The sequence below is a fragment of the Martes martes genome (assembly GCF_963455335.1).
Source record: "Martes martes genome assembly, chromosome: 6".
NCBI lineage: Eukaryota > Metazoa > Chordata > Mammalia > Carnivora > Mustelidae > Martes > Martes martes.
The window spans coordinates 7,202,590-7,224,820 of NC_137893.1; the positions used below are offsets into that span (position 1 = coordinate 7,202,590).

At 54.6% G+C, this 22,231-nt stretch overlaps 1 protein-coding gene across 2 annotated transcripts in view; it reads left to right on the forward strand.

The window, feature by feature from the left end:
* Nucleotides 1-22,231, forward strand: part of AGPAT4 (1-acylglycerol-3-phosphate O-acyltransferase 4) — a 117,415-nt gene that overhangs the window by 85,616 nt on the left and 9,568 nt on the right. For both annotated transcript variants that reach the window (XM_080807240.1, XM_080807239.1), the window contains exons 3-5: nt 3,661-3,830; nt 18,486-18,647; nt 19,228-19,381. In XM_080807240.1, coding sequence (XP_080663366.1) covers nt 3,661-3,830; nt 18,486-18,647; nt 19,228-19,381 — 486 coding nt within the window. The remainder of the gene's footprint in view (nt 1-3,660; nt 3,831-18,485; nt 18,648-19,227; nt 19,382-22,231) is intronic.

A 22,231-nucleotide genomic window follows, 5' to 3' on the forward strand; every position in this document is an offset into this window, starting at 1 on the left:
ATTTCACACAATACCACGTGCAAAGCCCTTGGAGCAGTCCCCAGCACGCGGCTGGAGCCCAGCCAATATTTGCTAATATCACCATGAATATGTGTCAGCAGGGAAAGATCCAGAATATACCATTTGGAGAAAATCACTATATGTATATTTTACAAAGGTCGATAAAGTATGAACCCATTTGTGGGTGGGAAACACATGAGTGCGTGTGTGTGTGTGTGTGTGTGTGTGTGCATCTTTGTGTAAATGCCTAGGAGCAGGACTAGGAGGCTTCCTTCCAGACTCTTTCTAATGGTTAACCCTGGACAAGGGAGCGGGTTGGGGGCAGGGAGGAGGACCTGCCTCATCAGGGTTCCACGGGGGGCAGAAATGCTGGGAGCTCCGTGGCTGCCTGTGCAGCGACGGGTTGCAGGGACTGGTCCTTATTCAACCACAGGGCTGGCCAGGCTGTGTCTGCAGCTGGGGGTGTGGTCTCTGCAGCTCATGTTGGAGCCTGAAGCCCCGAGGAAGGCAGGCAGGAAGGTGTGATGGATGTAAGACGAGGAGATCGAGTGGTTGGAACCCCGAGCACCCTCTGAAACCCTTCGAGGACAGACTGAATCCCAGGTCAGTTGTCATTGTGTCTGGTGTTGATGGCATGAGGGTCCTGCACGGGCCAGCAGACACACACCTGGCCCAGGAGTCAGGGAGGCTGCAGGAGGGGGTGTCAGGGAGGGGAGGGCACATGCAGGGCCCCCGCTCGGCTGCCGCTTTGAGCTGAGGAGGTGAATCAGCCCATCAGCAGCAACGGGAGTGACTTACACTTTCCTTGCACCTGTCAAACCTCCCAGGATTGTCCCTCATGGCCCCCCGTAACTGGAAACAAACAAACAAACCAAAAAGGAGTCTGGGAAATGTAGTCCAGCCTAACCTAATTGACACGTCACAAAGCCATCGAAGGGAATTTCACCTTTTCCTCTATATACTTCTGGATGTTTAAATTCTTTCACAATGTGACTCTATAAATGTTATTTATTGTGAATAACAAAGAAATTGAAAGCCTTTGGTGAAAGGAAAGAAAACTCTTCTTCCCGGTGAGATTTAGTGCTCAGTTATATGGCTAATAGTGCCCTGAGAACCTCCTTCTCCACTGTTAGCTGGGGGGCCTTGGCACCATCCCTGGGCCCCAGCACCCACCCCCACCTGCTTCTTCCCGGCTCTTCAATCTGTTCCCACTTCAGCCAGAGCGAGCTTTTCAAAATGCAAATTAGATGCTGCTGTGCGCCTGTTTAAAAATGCTCCAGCGGCTTCCCATTGCCTTCATTATGAAGCCATAAATCATCGCTCCCCACTCCAGTCCAGAAGCCGCTGTAATGTTCTCCCTCTGCCTCTCTCTCAGTCTGGCTCTGGCTGGCTCTCCTCCCCCACCCCTTCCCTCTTGCCTTTCATGGTTGCAGAGCCTTGTGTATCCTAGTAATAGGCTGGCCACTTACCGATTCCCTACTATGTGCAGCATTATGCTGGCTGCCTTGACGGCATCATCTGATTTAATAACCTCAGCTTGGCAGAAAGTCTAAAAGCTTTTCATATCCCTATTTTGCAGACAAGGACAGGGAGGCTTAGGGGACATTGAGAAATGAGCCAGTGGTGAGTGGCAAAGCCCCAGGATTGGAGCCTGGTGTGTCTGACCCCCAGATGCATGAATACGACATTCAGCAACCATCTGTCCTATGAACAAGTCTTTCCTTTCCACCTTATGAATGGAAAACTGCCCCCCCCACCCCACCCCAGGCGGTCGGCTCCAGGAGGGTAGGCATCCAAGCCACACCTCCACGTGGCGTGGTGCTTGCACACAGTAGGTCACTGGGGTTTGTTACGCAAGCATCGATATGCTGGCGCTGTGCTGGGTTCTGGACTCAGGCCAGCGTCAGAAGAACCAGACGACGCAGTCCTTGCACCCAGGGTTTGTGCTTCGTCATCCGGGAGCTGATCTCACGCTGGACCACAAGCTGCTTGAGGTCCCGGGGATGGTGCTGGGGCAGGTGTGCATCGGCCCCGCCTCGCCGCTGGTGGGGAGCGGTGGGGCCCAGAGAGGCATCCGGGAGCTACTTGCAGAACGACAGTGGGATGTGATTCACAGGGATGGTCACCCTTATCTGGCGGACTCCCGTGTTGTTCTGCTTTTGGGGTTTATCAGTGCTCTGTGGCTAGTAGTGGAGTAGGTTGGTCCTGCCCATCCTGTCTCTTAGAGGAGATCAGCGCAGCAATAGTAGTGTCCTTCTGCCGGGTGGTAACAAACTGTCCCTTAGTCCTGGCCAGCGGTGCTGCCTGCCCCTCCCGCCCTCCCTACGCACTTACCTTACCACGTGAGGTCCCACTGATGTCACCACCTGGGGGACAACTGACTGCGGACTTGGCATTTTCTCCAAGGAACAGGCAGACACTTACTTTATGGTCCAGTAAGGGGAGGGTGTTGGTTCGTTTTGAATGATGATGCTGGATCCCGAATGGCTGACTTGCTGGGACTTTCCTCTATGCTTTGTGTGTTCTGTCCCCACTGTGTCGTCTACCTGAATCCTCGCAGAACCCGTGAAGTGATCCATTCTAAAGATTAGGACTGCCTAGAAACTAGCCCGTGATGCCTTCTAGAGAGTTCTAGTGCACCTGTTAGAAAGTATCCGTCTCCAACCTCAAGGAGAAAGGTTTTAAAACATAGGTTTGCCTGGAGTCAGGATTGCACCTGCTTGTCTGTGTGCGTGTGCATGTGTGTGTGTGTGCGCGCGCGTGTGTGGACAGGGTGGGGGGTGAGTGAGTCCTCTGCTAAATGTGTACCCCGCTAATCAGGGATCAACAAGGCTACGACCTTGGCAGAGAACTCACACCCACCCATCCCCCTGTTGAACACCTTCAGCTTTCCAAATTCTCCTTAAAACTTCTATGTAGATAACAGTTTTTACCCAATGTACAACTCTTTTTCTGGGCAATTTATACCATATAGATAGGCATTTCCTGAAGCGACCAGGCTGGGAATGGGTCACCGGGACTCTAAGCCATCACTGAAGAATAAAGTCCAGTTGGTCGTTATTGCCTGAAGAGAGCACTGCTGTTTTCCAAGTTCCTACACAGAGTATTTTTAAGTTTCATTCAGGCCCGCAGTATAACGGCTCTAAGGGAGCCTTGCTTCCCCACACTCTGGGTCTTCATTATTTTGGGTGCACACGAGCATCATGAACGAGAGAGAGAAATTAGTTATTTAGTATTCTCTGATGGAGTTTGTAAGTATCCTGATTAGTCATTTCCCAGGATCTTCAGAATTCTGGGCATCGCCTCATGCCACCTCTCAGAGCGCCGTAAACACGAGGGCACGAGCTCTTGATGGAGTCGGGCTTCCTCACTGACTTCTCCCCAAGGCACTTAATCAAGGAATGCAAGTCCTTTGGCTTCTCCAAGCTTCCTCTCCTTCCGTGGATCCCGCAGTGGAGTCTTTCTCATTCCCCTTCTGCTTCTAAACCATGTCAAGGATGGGCGCCTGGGTGGCAAGGATGCAGACCTTGACCCGTAGAAGTTGCTTTCTGCCCCAGCCGGGAGGGGAGAGCCTGACTCCAGCCCAGCCCAGCAGAACCGAGCTTTGCTCACCACGCATGCGCGAAATAAACGTCTGTCTGTTGTTGTGGTTTGTTCCAGAGCTGGTGATGTTGCTGGAGTGGTGGTCGGGCACGGAGTGCGTCATCCACACAGACCCCCAGGCCTACCCCAAGTATGGAAAGGAAAATGCCATCGTGGTTCTGAACCACAAGTTTGAGATTGACTTTCTCTGTGGTTGGAGCCTGGCCGAACGCTTTGGGGTGTTAGGGGTAAGTCGGATTCCCGTTTCCCCCCTCGCGCATTTCCCCTGTTCACCGCTATGACTTGCCTTTTTGCTCTCCGTCATTCAGGATTACAGAGGCATTCACGGTTTCTACCGGACAGAATGCTCTGCACCCATGGCTTTGCATTCCCACTTGGAATCAAGATGAACGTCTTCTAATGAGCAATAATGATACTGATTCGGCGATTATCACGTGCTAGATATGTTACACGCAATCCGTTTATTGACTCCTTGCAGACACTTTTATGAATAGATGCTATATAGACCCCCTTTTAAAAAAAAAAAAAAACTGAGTTACAGAGGGTTTAAACCATCTGCTCGAGGTCCCACGGTAGAAGTAGGTTTGGATCGGACTCATGGTTCGAGGCCACTCCGTGTCCTTCATCTCTGCTAAGGGACAGTGCTCACCCCTGCCTTTCCCTCTTTGTGGGCTTAAGAACGTGGAACCCCCAAGCCACAGAGTTTCAATGGCAGAATTCAGAATAAATATGAAATTCTGTGTCCTCCAACTAGTTGGACTTCTCGCACGCTTTTGGGGCTGGGCTTCCTTAGTGGACTTTTGTCACCTCGGAAACGTCGAGGTGTGTACTGGTCACACCTGGATCAGATAGCCGAACCGAAGCTGTCTCAGTGGGGAGCTGTTGCAACGGGGCTTACAACGTGGGGTGGGGGCAGCTCGCACCTGAACTTGGGGATCATGTTTTGCACGGGGAGCCACCCCTGCGGACAGCTGTGGCGTCTGCTCATGTCACGTTTTTGGTGGGCCAGGTGGGCCACGTCAGGTGTTCAGAGTGGAGGAGGAAGAAGACCAGCAGACGAGCTGGGGTGACGGAGTCCCCGGGTCTGACCCAGTGGGGAGGCTCCGTGGGCCCAGTCCCCGATGAGCCTGTGGAGTCTCAGAGTGGCCAGTGGCATGGGGGGCCCCTTTGACTCGGCCAAAGAGACCCTTGATGAAGGAGGACTGTATAGCTTGGGGCACATTTTGTATCTGCTTTTAAACACTGAGGCACTTTTAAATTGGGGGCAAAAGGAGAGAGAAGGAAACGTGCTTAGAACCGAGTCCCATTCACATCTTTGGGACCAAGGCTAGTCCTTATGATGCTGTTAAACTATCAAAAGGCAAGGGAGGTCTTTAGCCGTTTTTCAAGAAATGGAAGCAGTGAGTTCCATCGCTGTTTACTGCCTGGAGACTTCTAGAAAGCCGCATGGCCTGTGGGTGAATCACTGAAAGGGTTTCTAGGAAAGCAGCAGGCCCTCCTGCCAACACTGTTCTTTGTTTCCCTATTTATTCTTCCAGTTCCAACTCGGTATCTGTGCGCGCATGTGCGCTACGTGTATTTTCAGGAACAAGACGGAACATTCTAGCATCTGCCTTTCTCTATTTTAGAGACCCTGGGCAGAGAGCTCAAGTAGAGTTTTGTGGTTTTATTCTGTGCGAGAGGAGACATCCCCCTAAAATGTCACCACCCGAACCCCATCGCGGATGCGGGTGACTGTGACCGGGCACCTCATGTCTTTGCACCCTGACTGCTAGCTCGTCGGTTCTCCTGCCTTAGAGTGGACTTCCCGGCGCGCTGGCGTCCCACAGCCCTGGTTCTCCCTGGGTGCTTGAGGGACAGGCGGTGTTTCCCGGGCTTCCCACGTGGCTTTGAGAGGTACCCGGACTCCGAGTGTGAACGCACACCCGGCCCGGGGCAGGAGGCCCTGTGGGCGGCCCGTCCACGTTGCCTTGGTAGCTCGATGACCGTGAGCTGTTGCTGGGCGCCGTTCACTGCGTTTACCCCATTCTGAATTCTTGCCGCGTTATTACTGTTTACGCTTCATCAATAAACTCCTAAATCATTGGTTCCAGGATAGCAACTAGTAAGTCTCATTTCAGAGCTCTGCTCCTTACCCCGAGAGGCGTCAGGAGGAAAAACTGCGGGGCCCTTTACATCCGAAATGACCAGGGCCAGCTGGGACGGGGAGCAGGCCTCCGGTTCCCTCCCGGCTTGTGGTCGTCACGGGCTCGTTCTGAGGAGTGAGAGCGGTCAGTACCCTCGCTGGGTCAGGGAGGGACCCGGCAGGAACTTACAGAGTGAAGGCAGAACAGAGCAGCTCACAGAGGCCCGCGGCCGTGGGGAAACGGGCACAGACAGATGGAAAGAGTGCCCTCCTGCCTCGTGCTCACGGGACGAGTAACGTGGAGAGGGGACCCAGGTCTGAGAGAGGGAGAGGGTCCCAGGCCAGGAGAGGAGACCCAGGTCTGAGAGAGAGAGAGGTTCCCAGGCCAGGAGAGGGTCCCAGGCCAGGAGAGGGTTCCAGGCCAGGAGAGGGGACCCAGGTCTGAGAGAGGGTCCCAGGCCAGGAGAGGGGACCCAGGTCTGAGAGAAGGTCCCAGGCCAGGAGAGGGGACACAGGCCAGAGATGGAGAAGCTTTCAGGGAGCGGGAACGCTACCTCTGTGCCACTTAGGGTCTCAGGTCAGAGACTTCCGAGTCCTTGATGGAGTCACAGCTTGAGCACAGCGCCGAGACTGTGGAGGGCCACACGGTGGTTAGCGGGACAGCCGTCTGGCCAACAGCACAGAGACGTTTCCCTTCCAGCTCTGGTTCCGTAAGTGAGCACCACGGTCACCCGACTGCCTTTCTTACTATTGAAAACCGAGCAGCCAGGGTTGCCGGTGGAGGGGTGTGAGCACTGTCGTCTGAGACTGTTCTAGACGTTTGGAGGTTTAGGAGACCGCCAGGCTGCGAGGTAGACAGGTTGAAGCCTCAGATGGGGGTGAAAGGTGTTCCCCTGGGGAGCCCTACCCAGTGGGGCTTCAGATTTTCTGGATTCTTGCTAATGTGCTCCCTGGAGCCCCGGAGTCCCGGCCAGGACTGGAGGGAGGGTCAAGACAGGGACAGGAGGCGGCCACCTTCCCCTTTCCGCCAAGCTCCGTGCACCAGCCCGTGCTGTGGCTACACGTTCTGAGGACGCTTCACGCTGGCCAAGGAGAGGCTGCCCGGACGGGACGAAGGGGACATCGGTGACCTCTGTCAGCGTTGGGGGCTGGGCCAAGTCAGGGGGAAGCCGCCAGACCCTCCTCCCAGGGGAATGCGCTGTGCCCGCGGCAGGGCACAGTTTCCGTCCCCGCGCGCTGCTGGAGCAGCCGCGGTCCAGCGACGGGCCGTGATGCCGGGTGAGCGGCTCGGGCCCTTTCCAAGGTGGCCGGTCCGTTCCCGCCGCTCTTAGGAGGACACGGAACCGCAGCTTGTTTCATCGTCGTTCAGCGGTCCCCTTGGTCTTCCATCACCCTCTCAGGAAAGGCACCTGATTGATCCCTTTTTAAAACTAGCGCGCGACGTTGAGATCTCTCCGGACCCTGCGGGCCTTGCTTCTCAGGGGAGAAGGGCCAAGGAGAAGGTTCCTCACGGGGCAGTTTCCGCCCACACACGCAACAGCCCAAGAGGAAGTGAGTTTAAACTGAAACAAGTGAAATTTTGCCAAAACTCTTGAGAATCGGGTAATTCAATATGAAATTACTTTTAAGGGGAAAAGTGATAGGGTTTTCTTAAAAGGGAGAAAAAGGTCTTTAGAAGTTTTACAAGCATCTGAGGCCCCACACAGTCATTCCCAGAGGCCCTGGTTCTCCTCGGAACTGGCCTTCTGTGGCCTGGGCCCGGGCGCCAAAGGCTCTGGTGGTGACCTTCGCAGAACACGCCGACTCTTTCCTCCCTGGGGAGGGGCACGGCCTGCGGACAGTCGAGAGTCCGTTCCTCTAAACTGTGGCGTGCGGTGCTGAGCCTCAGGGTTTCCGAAGCTTCCGGCGTATCGGTGTATCGCGGCAGGTGAAACACATCTGCGTCGCTTCACTGCGGTTGCGGCTTCCGGGAGGCTCCCCACGATCGCGTCTGTGGGGTCTTCGAGCAGCACCGGCCCCCGGCGAGCGCTCGGTACACAGCGGCCCCGACGGTCGACAATCACCTGCTGGGGGTGGGGGTGCGGCCTGGAGGTTGACCTGGGGGCCAACTGCAATATTTCTCTTCAGATCGTTCAAGAGGCCGGATATGTCATATCTATGGCAGCGTGACAAGCCACCAAACAGAGCCGCCGAAGGCAACGGGTCTTACCGCAGGTTGCGTGCTCTGGGATTCAGGCACAGCTCAGCGGCGGGTCCTGGCAAGGGTCCCCCGTGAGGTCGCCCTCAAGCCGCCGGCTGGGGTGGTGGCCTCCTCAGAAGGCTCACCGGGCCGGCCACCTGCCTCCACACCCATCCCTGTGTTTGTTGCCAGAGCCCTGAGTGTGTGTGTGTGTGTGTGTGTGTGTGTGTTTTCTGTGGAAAACACTGCGAGACGCTGTAAGATACGAAGATGGGTGTGAAAATACAGTCCTTGCCTTCAGTGACTTTATAATATCTAAGGAGAAGTGAAGAAGGGACATAAGTGCCTGTCACAGGACACAGGGGGTTGAAGGGAGCAATGACATTGGGTTGACCGTGCTCACTTGGGGCAACACCAGCGTACTTAACCACAGACCAGTCGGCCCTAGGGCACCATCCTGGGGACCCCTGTCATTCCCAATGTCCCCCCTCTTTGTCAGGTGAGGAGGGCCTGGAGGGCTGGGGGATGAGCTGGGGTCACTGTGGTGAAGGTGGAAGATTGGGGGGCGAGTTTTGGTGTTGGGGGCAGCTCTGTTCACCAGACTGTGGGGAGGAAGTTCGATAGTTTCACAACTGGTGTCATGTTCTGGTGCTTAGGAGCCCATGGACTTTTGGCCGCCAGAGACATGGGAAACTTCCAGAAGGTGATAACGTTGGAACAAGTCCTTGAGGGCATGATATTAGAATCAGCGGGAGACTGAGGTGAAGGGATGATGATGAGGCACCGGACGGAGGTGGGGAGACCATGGGTGACACGGCCCATCATGAGCAAGCAGGCGGGCGCCGTGTTCCTGGGCCGCACGGACAGGCTCCTCCCGTCTGGGCCCGGCCAAGCACGCACGTTAGCGGTCCCGCTCACTTCACTGGCCCCCGCTCAAGGGCACTGTGGGCTGGTTTCAGACTTATTGAGGGCTGTGGGCTGCTGCTGTTTTGCCGAACTCTCCTGGGTTCTCAGTAAAATGACCTGCAGATACCCTAAAACCCCAGAAAAGCTCCCAGGAGCTGAAACGAGAACAGCACCCCAGCCGCTGGGGTTCCGAGTTAATTTTGCCAAGACGCTTCCGGTCCTTGACGTTAAACATGGTACGTTCTGTGAAAGGTGACGCGTTTCCAAAAACCAGCATTTCTTCAGTTTTGATCGTGGAAGGATCCCTTTTCTCCCTAAAGGTTTTTCGCAGGAAAAATGTTAACGCAGAATTGTTCAGAAAGGCTACACGAATGTGATTTCCTATAAACCGCCATCAGTTGTAACATCCTCCCAAACCGTGGGTTTCCTCTGTCTTGTTCTCGAACATGTAAAACTTAGCAGAAAAGCAGACAGTCTGAAAGACGAAACGGTGCGTTCTGGCTCAGATATCGAGAGCAATTCTTTCGTTCCCCCTCTGCTTACTCCAGAACAATTATCTCCTAAGGGTGGCAGGGGAGGGAGAGATGTGTAGGCAAAAAACCCCAATGTCTTAGCGTCCCACAGATGTGGACTTGAACCCTGGCTTCTGCATTTGTGTGACCTTGGGGAGGTTATCTGACTTTTCTGAACCTCGATTCATAATTCCCGTTTCGCTGTTATAAGGGTTTAGTGAATAGACAGGGCTTACTGAATATATGTAATTGTTTAATGAATATAATCCTAGTTCAGGTGCCTTGCACAAAGCAGGTGTGCAATAATGCTTAGTTTCCTTGACCCTCATGAGTTTCCCTTCCCTGAGTGTTTTCTTACAATGAAAAAGAGGATAAGGTGCGGAAGACCGAAGAGAGAGCAAATGTTTTACTAAACGGGATTTAACCGAGCTAGATTCCCGTGCGACTGGCGTCCCCCATCCTTTTTTTTTTTTATTTTCAGCGTAACGGTATTCAGTGTTTTTGCACCACACCCAGTGCTCCATGCAATCCGTGCCCTCCCTAATACCCACCACCTGGTTCCCCCACCCTCCCACCCCACCCCTTCAAAACCCTCAGGTTGTTTTTCAGAGTCCATAGTCTCTCATGGTTCACCTCCCCTTCCAATTTCCCTCAACTCCCTTCTCCTCTCCATCTCCCCTTGTCCTCCATGTTATTTGCTATGCTCCACAAATAAGTGAAACCATATGATACTTGACTCTCTCTGCTTGACTTATTTCACTTAGCATAATCTCTTCCAGTCCTGTCCATGTTGCTACAAAAGTTGGGTATTCATCCTCTCAAGAAATTAAAAATAGAGCTTCCCTATGACCCTGCAATTGCACTACTGGGTATTTACCCCAAAGATACAGATGTAGTGAAAAGAAAGGCCATCTGTACCCCAGTGTTTATAGCAGCAATGGCCACGGTCGCCAAACTGTGGAAAGAACCAAGATGCCCTTCAACGGACGAATGGATAAGGAAGATGCGGTCCATATACACTATGGAGTATTATCCCGCATCCTTCTTATGCAAAGCAAAGTGAGCTTACACTCGTTCTGTCGCCGTTCCTTCACACACGTTTGTCAAGTTCCTGTTGGCTACAGAGACATGAGAGGTTTTTAGATGTGGAGAAGTGTTTTTCTTTTTTTAAAGATTTCATTTATTTATTTGAGAGAGAGAGAGAGAGTAAGCGTGGGGGGTGGGAGGGCAGAGGCAGAGGGAGAAGCAGACTCCCCACTGGGCAGGGAGCCCTGAGGTGGGGCTCGATCCCATCACCCTGGGCTCACAACCGGAGCGGAAGGCAGACACTTAATGAACTGAGCCCCCCAGGCACCCCGAGATGTGGGGAAATGTCTTGTGTTTTCTTTTCCATCACATACACCCGCGGCTCTGGTTCCTCTGCTCCATTACGGTGGGTTTGCCTCACCCTCGATGCCAGGATCCTATGAGTGCGTGGAAACCTGGCCCCCACCCCACCCTCCGTGGCTTAACCAGCAGCATCCGTATTGCACTCCGGCACCCCCCGCTACACTGATAGTGGCCGGGGACGCCACTGTGGGCCGCCAAGTAGTCACCCGCCAGGCATGCTGGGACCTGGCGTGAGGCGGATAAGGAAGCCCAGAGAAGGGTGAGGGCGTGAGATGCCTTACAGATCCGGCAGCCAGGTGCAGCACCGGCCAAGGAAAGAGGTCAGTAGCTCAATGCAAGTACAGCGGCGTCCTGAGTTCGTAACTGAACAGATCCCTGGAAATGCTGGTGTGCACTCTAGTTTTTAAAGTGTAGTGCTGAGTTAGACACACCAAGGTGTTTTTTTAATTTTTTTTTAAGCTTTTATTTATTTATTTGCGAGAGAAAGTGTGCAAGAAGGAGCAGAGGGAAAGGAACCATCAGACTCCCTCCCAGTGTGGGGCTCCATCCCAGGACCCTGAGATTCCGACCTGAGCTGAAATCAAAAGTTGGACGCTTAACTGACTAAGCCACCCAGGTGCCCTGGTCCTTTTCATGAAGCAGGATCTTCTGGCAAAGTCTTTAGCAAACCGGGGTTGGATTACACCAACGGACTGTACATCCAGACTTGCTTCAAGCAGCAATAGCATTGGGCTTCCTCCCTACTCTTCACACGAGCCGCAGCAGACCTTCAGAGCCTGGAACCAGCTCTGACTCTGCAGGGTCCCCTGTAACTGCTCCCTCTTTGTCACAACCCATCTGCTAACGTGCCCAGGGCGCTCCCACTTCCCTGTCTCCCTGGGCTTCCTTCCACGGCTTAGCAAACACCTGCCGGCCACAAGGTGCCGGCGGGAGCTCTGTTACCTTCTGCCCTTGCAGGGCCCTGGTCTCCCAGCCGCGCCCCTGGAATTCCCTTCTGCTCTGTCTCTCCCTCTGCCCAGGCCTAAGGCCACCCCGGGAAGGACTCAGGCTGGCCATTCGGAACAGAAGCTGGGAAGGGGACGCGAGGATCTGTCTCAGGAAGGGGGAAGTGGACGTTGCCTCCTTTCTCACTGGTTTTATCAGAAGCTCTGATCGTGCTGAGCAGAGTCAAGTGTGACAAGTACCCAACGTTCAAGAGTTTCCTTTGTCCCCAGATGCCCTTTCCCCTCTCCAGATCTGCACACCAGGCAAATTAAGAGGCATTTGGGGTTTGGTCAGGGGATGGAGACTTGGGTGGGGGAAGTGGCTATCAAGGGCCGGGGAGCTGGGAGGGCTCTGCTCCACCTCGATAAACGGTCCACGTTCGTTCCCAGGCAGACAGAGATGAATCCTCAGAGAGCGGTTTTGTTTCACGCTTGTCTTATGCATGTCCCCCGTGGCCGGGACTAATTGCGGCACTGCGCTCGTTTTGTTTTCTGATACTCTGGAGGTTTCTCTGGGAGCATAAGGTCCCCAGCATTTTCTTTTTTGGCATCAGAGAAGGGAGACAGACAGTGAGAGAGTGACACAAGCAGAATTAGGCCACCTGTATGTTACTCTCGTGGGCACAGATGGCGTGCGCGCACACACGTGCGCACGCCTGGCTCGTGATTCTGAGCTCCGGTCTTATCCCCTGCCTTCTACTGTGGTGAGGGACTCCATTTCAGAGACACGCTCCAGCCCCGTCTTTTCCAGGCTTGGACCCACCTCCTTGGCCACAGACCATGTCTGCTCAACAGCTTACAGGTTTCAGGGGCAGAAGTAACACAGGCATTGGTAGCTTTCTGTTTCTCTCCTCCCACTAGACTTTGAGCATCTCAAGGCCATGAATAATCACCTTCATCTTGGCGTCCCCACCTGGCCCAGGGCCCGGCACAAAGGAGGTATTTAACAGACACTTGTCGCGTGGGCAGAACCGTTTTGAGGTTAAAGTTCACATATCACACATCAAAAAAGAGGCTGAACCGTTGGCTGACTTGCTAGTCCTCGGCAGGGATGGGGCCCAGCTCATGGTGGAGAAGAATTCAAAGGGTTAAAGTGTGGATGTTTTAGTCTGCTTTCCTAGTGCCACTAAAAGACCCCAAGCAGCCATTTTATATTTAGTAGAAATCAATGACCTTGGGTGAATCCAGATGACGAACTGTGACCGTACCCGTAAACCTTCAGGAATGGCCACGTGATCGGAAGCCAGAAGGAGATATTTGTGCCAGCAGCGTGTCGACCAGGGATCATCCTACCGGTGAATGTTAGTCCCTAACCGTGTTTTCTGCCGGCACCTCCGGAGCGGTCAGAGGAGGCGGGAGCATCACGGGAAGGTGGCTGAGCAGGACGCCCTACCAGCTCCAGCCGTCCTACGAACTCAGCATCAACACTAAACGTTTTCATCTTAGTAGCTGGCAGGGGGCCTATTAGAGAAAAACCTTAACTAGAAAGTCCCAGTTCTGCTCATTTTTCATCATGGAGGCTGTGGAGCTGACACAAGCGAGGCGCGAGCCGCATCATCTCAGGGTCGGAATCACTGGATCTCAGTGCATCTTCAGCACAGTTCACAGTTCTTTCTAGCACCACGCGGTCTCTGCACAGGGGTTGACCAGTTGGCTGGAGGCATTGAAGAGGTTCATGGGGTGTTGGAGGGGTCACGGCGTTTGCTGTTCCCCTGAGCAACTGGGTGGTCCCAACTGCAGTTATGGGCTGCTCAGCTAGATTGACTGGACAGCTGTGTAAGACTGCTCTCTCCCTCTCTCTCTCTCTCACACACACTCACTCTCACACACCATCTCTCCACACACACACACAGTCTCTCTACACACATGGTCTTTCTACACACACAGTCTCACACATACACACTCCCCCACACACACTATCTCACACATGCTCTCTCACATAGTCTCTCTCTACACACACACAATCTCTTTCACACATACTCACTCTCACACACATACTCTCTCTCTCCACAGTCTCTCTCACACACACACTCACTCTCCCTCACACACACACTCTCTCACATAAACACTCTCATACATGCTCTACAAACACATAGTCTCTCTCTCATACACCTACTTATACACACTCTCTCCTACACACTCTCTCGCACAGTCTCTCTCTCACACACACTCATACACAATCACTCACACACTCTCTACACATACAAGTCTGTCTCACACACACTCACTCTTTCTCACACAATCTCTCTCATACACACACCCCTCTCACCCACACATACTCATTCTCTCACACAATCTCTCATACACACCCACTCTCTCTCTCAGAAACACACACACCTCACACGCACACACACACACACACAAAAGTGATATCATGTCAGTGATGCCCTTCAACTACCAGAAATGGCCAGGCTCTTGCTGTTGTGGATTCCTCATAGGAAGTTGTATTTCCTATGAACATTTTTTATTTTCCAGACATGCTAATGTCCAGATGGGCCTGTGGTAAATCAAACTCTCTTAAGATCTACCCTCAGAATAAATCCAGAATTTGCATTTTGGGTCTGTGGGACTAATGAAAACACATCTTCTCAGAAAATCCTCTCAGATCTACCCTCAAAATAAATCCAGAATAAATGAAACTGATAATTATTTTTATACATTCTTTCCTGAAGGCATTGCCGTCCACACATAGAAACCTTTGCTTAGCCTGGGAGGGTCATGCTCTCGATGGCATATTGAGTTTCCTGGAGGAATGTAAGCATATTGGAGTAGTAAGTTTCTAGTTTGTTGGTCTTAAATGAGGGAACCCCTGTGAATCTGTCGGCACACCGCCTATCAGGGAGTGCTGGGATTCCTACAGATTTCTACCATATGCTGACACGTGGGTTAGGAAATGGGTTGAATTGAGAGGGACGTTTAGCCTCTGTGCTTACTGTGGTGGTAATAACAGCTATACATCGAACACCTGTTGTCAGGTCCTCAACTGAACACCTTTGTATATGTTTCCATATGTTATTAAATCTTCACAGCAACGCTTGGAGGTAAGAATTCCTTTCCTCATATTACAGCTGTGCAAAATTGAGGCCCAGGAAGGTTAAGTCTCTGGACCAAAGTCACACAGCTGGGCCATGGTAGAGCCTGATCAAAATAAGGAGTGATGCCAAAGCTTTCCAAATCCTGTTATCCCCGCTGAGGAAAGGAGATCAAACAAATGACCTTTGATTCAAAAGGCAGAAGTTTCTACCTTAATATTTTAAAACATATCTTATAACAAATAAACATAGTCGACATCAAGGGTCAGGCCTAATGAGAACATCCCGAACTTTAAGGTGGAAAGATGTATTCATTCAACATAAAAACAGGAATATCTCCTCTGTTCCTTTTGATCATCATCAAATGGGCTGTTTTGATCTAGTCTCACTTACGTTCCAGAAGCAAATGGTTGAAATGTGCGATGTCAACTACTTCTTAAAAGGGGCATTGTTAGAGGAACACTGCAAAACATTTTGTTGATGAAAAACAGGAAAATCTAATAAAACAACAAAAAAATCCCTTCTGATTTGACCGCTCACCTATAGCTACCGTTATTTTCCTGTTTTCATGTAGTCATAATCAGACTCTAGACTCAGCTTTGATTCCAGACCTTTTAAAAATTTAGTATTATATAATAAGCATTTCCCCAGCAATTAAATATTCGTTGGAAATAAATTTTAGTGGCTCTAAATCAAAGGTTGACAAACTTTGTAATGGGCAGGGTAGTGAATATTTTCGGCTTGGTGGGCCGTATTGCCTCTGTCACAACTGTTCGACTCAGCTGTTGCGGCGTGAAAGCAGCCATGGGCAGTGGGTACACAAGAGAGAGTGTGGTTGTGTTCCAATAAAACTTTATTTATAAAAACAGGTGGGGGAGCTGCTTTGGCTCACGGGATACACTAACGGCTCTGTAATATCACATATACACTGTACGTACAGTCTGCCATTCAGACTGTACATAATTCAGTGAGCTCTTCTACCGTGGGGCACTTAGGTGATCTGCAGCGCTCTCTCCCACACAGTCAGACAGCGACGGACATCGAAGACTCCTGAGCTCATCTCTTTGGTCCACACATAGATCCCACATCACTGTCAAAGTTCCATTTCCTCTTAGCGGTGGGTTATCAAAGGCCAACCACTAAGACCCACTGGGGTCTGGTGGGATTGTTCCATTAATAGGAAATACCCCCTGAGAGTGCTTTCCCCACCAGACAGCTAGGAAGGACCACATGAGGCCACTCAACCTTCCTAGACCCGTGGCTGCGACCTTATAGGATCCGATCCCCTTCTTGGCTATAGAACAGATCATCTTTTAGAATCCCTTCGTGTCATTGCAAAGTATTTTTGGAACGAGTTCAGGAATATGTAATTTTTGTACACAGTCCTAACCAGCCAAGGAGGTAAGTTTAGTTCACCGGTGAGGATTTTCTATCTTGTTTTCATCTCACGGGCCGAGAGTAGGGAGTTCACGGAGGCATGGACGCAGAGAGCCTGAGAACATCCCCGCCGACAAGAGGAGGGGCGCGAGGGAAGGCCGCCGGGGCCTCCCACGACCTGAAACCTGGCGGTGGACACACGCTGATCGGCTTTTAAATGGCTCCTCTGGGCAGAGTGGGGATTCCCAAGGCAGTCTGGTTTTGTGCTCTGAGTGACAGGCACTTCCTTCCCATTTATAGCGCAAGAAAGCACCAGTCAGGATAATTAGTTCATGCTTTTAGGATTTAAAGTAACTCCATGTTGAGAAGAAAAAAGCCGACTGTAGGAAAGATTTTTACCCGTGACGTGACTGATCTCTGTCACAGGCCCTCGTCCGCTCAAGATGTGCAGGAACCCCATGGTTTGGCCATGAAGACGTTCGACTCCCTTGGACCCCTGGCCGGGCTGTAGCCCGACGCCTCCCGGGTTGGCGCAGCAGCTCCAACGGCCTCGGCATTTCTAGCCTGTTCTCTCAGGGTCACCACGCGATGTCAAAGCCGTGACACACTCCGCCACCATGTTCATGACAGAGAAAATGGCCGGGCCTCCTGGCCGTCTCTCTGTCTGTCGTGGAGCAAAGTCTTCCCAGAAGCCCCAGAACACCTGCACCGCAGCAGAGCCCTGAGCCACCTCAGGAACACTGGGTCAGAGGCCCACACTCAGCTACGGGGCCCGGGGGACAGCAGGCTGAGGTGACGTCCCTCATGGTCACGCCCACGGCCTGAACATGTTGCCTTTGGAGCCGAACCGAGGCTGTAGACGAAAGAGGAGGCGACAGTGGCCGTGGGGTAGGCGGCTCTCCGTGTCCGTTTCTCACGGACTGTGCCCCGCGGCAGGCCACGTGGCCTAAAGTCTCCGCTTCCCCAGCTGTCGGCTCCGTGGTTCCGGGCAAGTTACTGAATGTCTCGGAGCTTCGGCTTGATTTTCTATAAAATGGGGGGGGGGGGTCTATGCCTTTGGATATCAAATGGAATAGGATTTCTATACATGCATTGCCCATGCCTGGCACTCAGGAAGCCCCCCCCACCCCCCGCCCGGTACCGCCAGCGAGTTCTCGGACCCGCGGGGACTGGCCTCGAGGTCCTCTGGGGACAGGCCCCGGCTTTGATGGCTTGGTTCTCTTCGAGAGAGAATTTGCATGTTGGGTCTGTGGGACTAATAAAAACAAAACCCATCCAGACTCCGAGACACTAACTGAAAGGTGTCTATGCTTTGTCTTTCCCGCCGTGGGGGAAGGTGTTTACCGTTGGGTTTGTAACATAGAGGGAGCGAGCGGCTGTTTATGGCTTCCCCAGTCCGCGCAGGTGGGTGGCGGGCTCCTGCCCATCACTCTTCACCGAGCTGCAGCTGCGTTGTGGCTGCAGACGTGACAGGCCTCCTAGGTTCAGGGCAAAACTAGACAGTTGTCACCAAGAGCACCGCTAAGCCTGCCTGACCGTCCAGATCACTGCCCCTGTCACCTGTGCCGTCGATCAATGACAGCCATCTCAGAAAGTATCTTGGCCAATTCCAAAATTAAGGGTGAAAAATACAGAACCCAACCCACTAGATGAAAAGCAGTTTTTCCTTTTCCCCACCGCCACCCCCTGCCCCAACGCCCCGGATGCCTGGTCTCCTCCAGGCCGGCGCAGACCATGAAGCCTGGCCCAGCTGGGTGGTGGCCTGCGCCGAGCAGCCCCAGGGGCCAGCCCTTGGGTGGGCCAGTTCCTTGCGTCGTGAGTCAGCCTGGGGCAGTCTCAGGTGGGCGTCCCAGCCCCACTGCCAGCCTTAGAGATGAGCCAGGAAGGGGACACGTGGAGACCCCCACCATGATCTGGGGGCCTCAGCTCAACCAGGCTCCCCCATTTTGCAGCGCCACGACCCAGAGAACCCTCCAGACCCCATTTGCTAGTCTGTGAAAGGAGAATGGTGTCCGCCCTGCTGGCGAGATCCAGTGTGGCCGAGGACTGAGTGAGAGCCAGAGAGAGTTCGGTGTTAAAACAGCCAGACCGGCTTGGAAAATGACCTGAGCATCCCCGAGATCCTTCAGTGTCCCTCGTTGTTCCCAACGCCGCCCCGATGCCTACCCACCCCCCACGAAGTCCCTCTCCCCTCCTCCCTGCTGTGCAGACTTCGCACAACCTTGGCCTCTGGTTGACCAGGGCGGAGGCTTCAGGGTCTGTGGCTTCTTGCTTCCTGGTGCTCTGGAACCATCCCGCTAGGCCTCTGGAGAGCATGTTCGCTGCTCTTTTTCTAGTAACATCTCCATGAATCACCCTGGGCCCCCATCTCTGTTTCAGGGCTCCAAAGTCCTGGCCAAGAAGGAGCTGGCCTACGTCCCGATCATTGGCTGGATGTGGTACTTCACGGAGATGGTCTTCTGCACACGCAAGTGGGAGCAGGACCGCAAGACCGTCTCACAGAGTTTGCTGCACCTCCGGGATTACCCTGAGAAGTATTTTGTACGTCACACCCCGAGCAGCCACGCCCCCAGCCCCAAAGCACTCCTGTGTGAGCAGCCGGACAGGCCCCACGCCCGTCCTGCCAACCTGCCCTGCTGGCTGGCCGCGCCGTCCCACGCGACCCGCTCCGGCTCTTTGAACTAACGGGGGCAAAAACAGTCCTCAGAACACGCTTGTTGCACACGCACTCAGGATGCTCTTGTCACACTCGGACTGCAGATGCTCTTGTCCTGCTCGCACACATTGGGGATGCTCTCGCCGCAGACACGCTCAGCGTGCTCTTGTCACACTCACACTCAGAGGCTCTTCTCATGCTCACGCACACCTGCGCTCTCTCCTCTACGATCCTCCACGGTCAGCTTTTGTCCCCACAGCTCCTGCAGGCTCAGAGAGGAGGCCCAGCCTCCGGGCCCCACGCCGAGGTCGGGGGCCGCCGTAGCTGCGGGCGCCAGCCCTCCTCTGGCCATAAGGGCTCCTGTGGGACCACGTGTGACTGGGGTGGATGATGGAGGACTGAGCGTGACCCAGGGCCGCGGCGGGGACTGAGGGCTGTGCGTGACCTTTGCGCTGTTCCTTCCAGTTCCTGATTCACTGTGAGGGCACTCGGTTCACGGAGAAGAAGCACCAGATCAGCATGCAGGTGGCCCAAGCCAAGGGGCTGCCCAGCCTCAAGTACCACCTGCTGCCTCGCACCAAAGGCTTCGCCATCACCGTGAGGAGTTTGAGAAATGTAGGTAAGGAAGATCCCGGTGTCCCCCGCCCCCCGCAGCGAGGAGACCCAACCCCAGCACCCCGGGCAGCGCTCACCCGAGGATGGTGGCCGGTAGCTGGGAGGCAGACAGGGGACAGAGGATGGTTAGCTAGGATCCAGGCTGCTGCCTGCTCTCTCTCTCTCCGTCTCTCCCCCCACCCCCGGGGGCACCCCCCCCCCCCGCCAGCACACTGAGCAAACACTGCCCTCTACTGCTCAGCACCGGAACTGCAAGGCTGTGGTGACCTTGGGGAATCCCTGGGTCCCTCTTCACCGGGGTCCACACCTGGGTTCCGCCTGACCCCACACCTCGTTAGCCCAGGGTTTGGGCGTCCTTTTGCTTTGTCTGGCATTTCTTGCCCATCTGTTGGCACCAGCTGCCTCCAGCTGACGAACTCTGTGACCTTACCGTCTGCGCGGGCCGACCCCGAGTCCCGGGGGTGAGAGTCGGGGAGCAGGCTCTCCCGGCTGGCCGCCCCCGCTTTGCTCCTCGCTCCCCCGGCAGCCCGCCCGCCTCCCAGAGACCCGCCCTCCTCCTCCGGCCCTGCGAGGCGAGGCGAGGCCGGCAGGGCGGCGGGCCTTGGGTTCGAGGCAGCTCCGAGGTCACACGGGTGTCCCCATGTCGTCCCCACCCCCCGGGCCAGGCGCCGCCTTGGCGGGAGTCCCGGGATGGTCAAGCAGCCTCTCTTTGCGCGCGGTCGTCTGTCTTCGGGCCCCCAGGTCTCCTCTCCCTGTTGTGAGCCAAGGGATCTGAGTGGCGGGCGAGGGGTCTCCTGCGGCGCTGCCCGGCCGGGCGACCGCGTGCAAATCCGCCTCCTCTGGGTGCCCGAGCCCGTGGCCGTGAAGCCGCTGGGTAGCAGGGCAGGTGCGCCGAGACACCCCCACCCCTGCCCGCGGTCCACACCCCCGCCCCGCCATCCCCGAGCTGACCCGGTTGTCTCCTGCCCAGACATCTCCCCGCTAGTCCTCCGCACCCCCGCACCCCTGCGGCGGCTTGCGGCAATGAGGCCGCTCCCTCTCTCCGCTCGGCCTCCCAGCTGTCTGTCTGCAGAGCCCCGGATGCACCCTCTGGATTCACCCCAAAGATAGAACCTGCCCGTCACTGAGCTCCCTGCGGCCCTAGCAACCCCGGGCGGAGGTCACCTGTCTGTCGCCTGTCCCTCCTCCAGCCGCTTGCATCCTGCACCGCCCAGCAGGTCAGAGCTGGCTCCCCACTCCGCGGGCTGCAGGACCCTGGGCGCACCACCTCGGACACTTGTAAGAGCTCTAAGAAGGGTTCAGTGAGAAAACGGGCAGAGGACTCAGCCTGAGGCCTGGCCTGTAACCCCGTGGGCTTCGGGCCCTCGCTGAGCTTGGCCCCAGGCTGCAGCAGTCCAGGCAGCAGGGCAGGCTGTGTCCCCTGCCCCGAAATAAGGACCTGCCCTCCAAGGGCACTTCTGATTCGCCCCCAATGCAAGCTCGCTGCATAGGGCCTGGCCAAATCTAATGAAGGAAACTGCTTATTTCCAGTATACAGACGAGGAAGTTGGGGCTTGGAGAGAATTTAAGGAACTTGTTCCGAGTGGCTGGGCTAGGACACGGAGGCTGGGGCTCGGGCTCCCCTCCTCAAGGGCTTTGCAGGCAGGTGGATTTAGCGCTGGGCCGTTTTATCTCCGCTCTTGAGGTTGCCCCTCTGGCAAAGGAGGAAATTGTGCAAATCATTAGTTGCTAGGCGGTTGTCTGGGGACCCCTTGTCGCTGCCCCCCCCAACCCGTCCTTGATTGGCCAAGTAGGCCCCTTCTATAGTGTACATCAGGCTCCTGTGTAAGAGCCAGTCTGGAGGGAGGAGTTGGAAACTCCTTACTCTCAGACCTGTGACCCCACGGCCACCCCGCATACAGCCTAAGTGCCTTTTCCTGTAATGCCCACAGAATGTGGTGAACACAGAGCCTGCTCTCCACCAGCCCCACTCTGTCCGTGGAGAGTGACACCTCCCCCACCGGGAAACAGCCAGCCTCCAGTCCCAGGAGAGGAAGGGGCCGTGGTCTGGCTTGCCGGGGGTTGGGGGCTACCCCCAGCATTCCTGCGAGCCAGCAAGGGAGACCCCCGCCTCTCCTCAGCTAGGACTAACGAGCTGGCAGCGGGCCTCCTGCAGACCCCACCTGGGGCCAGGCAGCAGGTCGAAGAAAATGGATGGTGGTTTTCTGGCTGGTTTTTGAATCTTGGTTCTTCATATCCCCAACTAGACCAAGAGGACCCTGCTGTCACCCTCCCACCCGCTTTATGAATAGTAACCGCACATAGGCAAAGCTCTCCGTGAAGTATCGGGCTCACAATCTATTATCACGGAGGGCCAGGCCCCGTGGGACACGCAGACTCCTGCCAGCTCAGCCGGCGTGCGAGGAAGGCATCATGGGTCCCCTTCTCCGGGGGAGCTAGGCTCAGGGCGGCTGAGCGGCACGTCCGAGAGAGGATCCCACAGGCACCAGGCTGGCTTCATAACTCGTGTTCTTTCCACTGTCCCGTCCTGTCATCCCATCTCCACGCTGTATTTCTGTCCACTCATGGTCATTCACACACTCCCACCCTCTACCCACTGAGCGTTTCTGGAGCCCGGGCCAGGCCCTGCGGCCCTGCGGTACACGCCGACATAACTCATGCCGACGGGTCAGCTCACCGTCGGGCAGAGGCACTGACCTCACATGTTCTTCTTTGTTTCTCAGCTCTGTTTCAGTGGACTCTGGTTCAAGTCCTTAAGATGTCTCCAGCGTCTTATTCTAATTTTGTAGCTATCTTACATCTCTAGGGGGAGAAATTGCTTATAAAATGCTTATGCCACCATCCACTCAGGCAC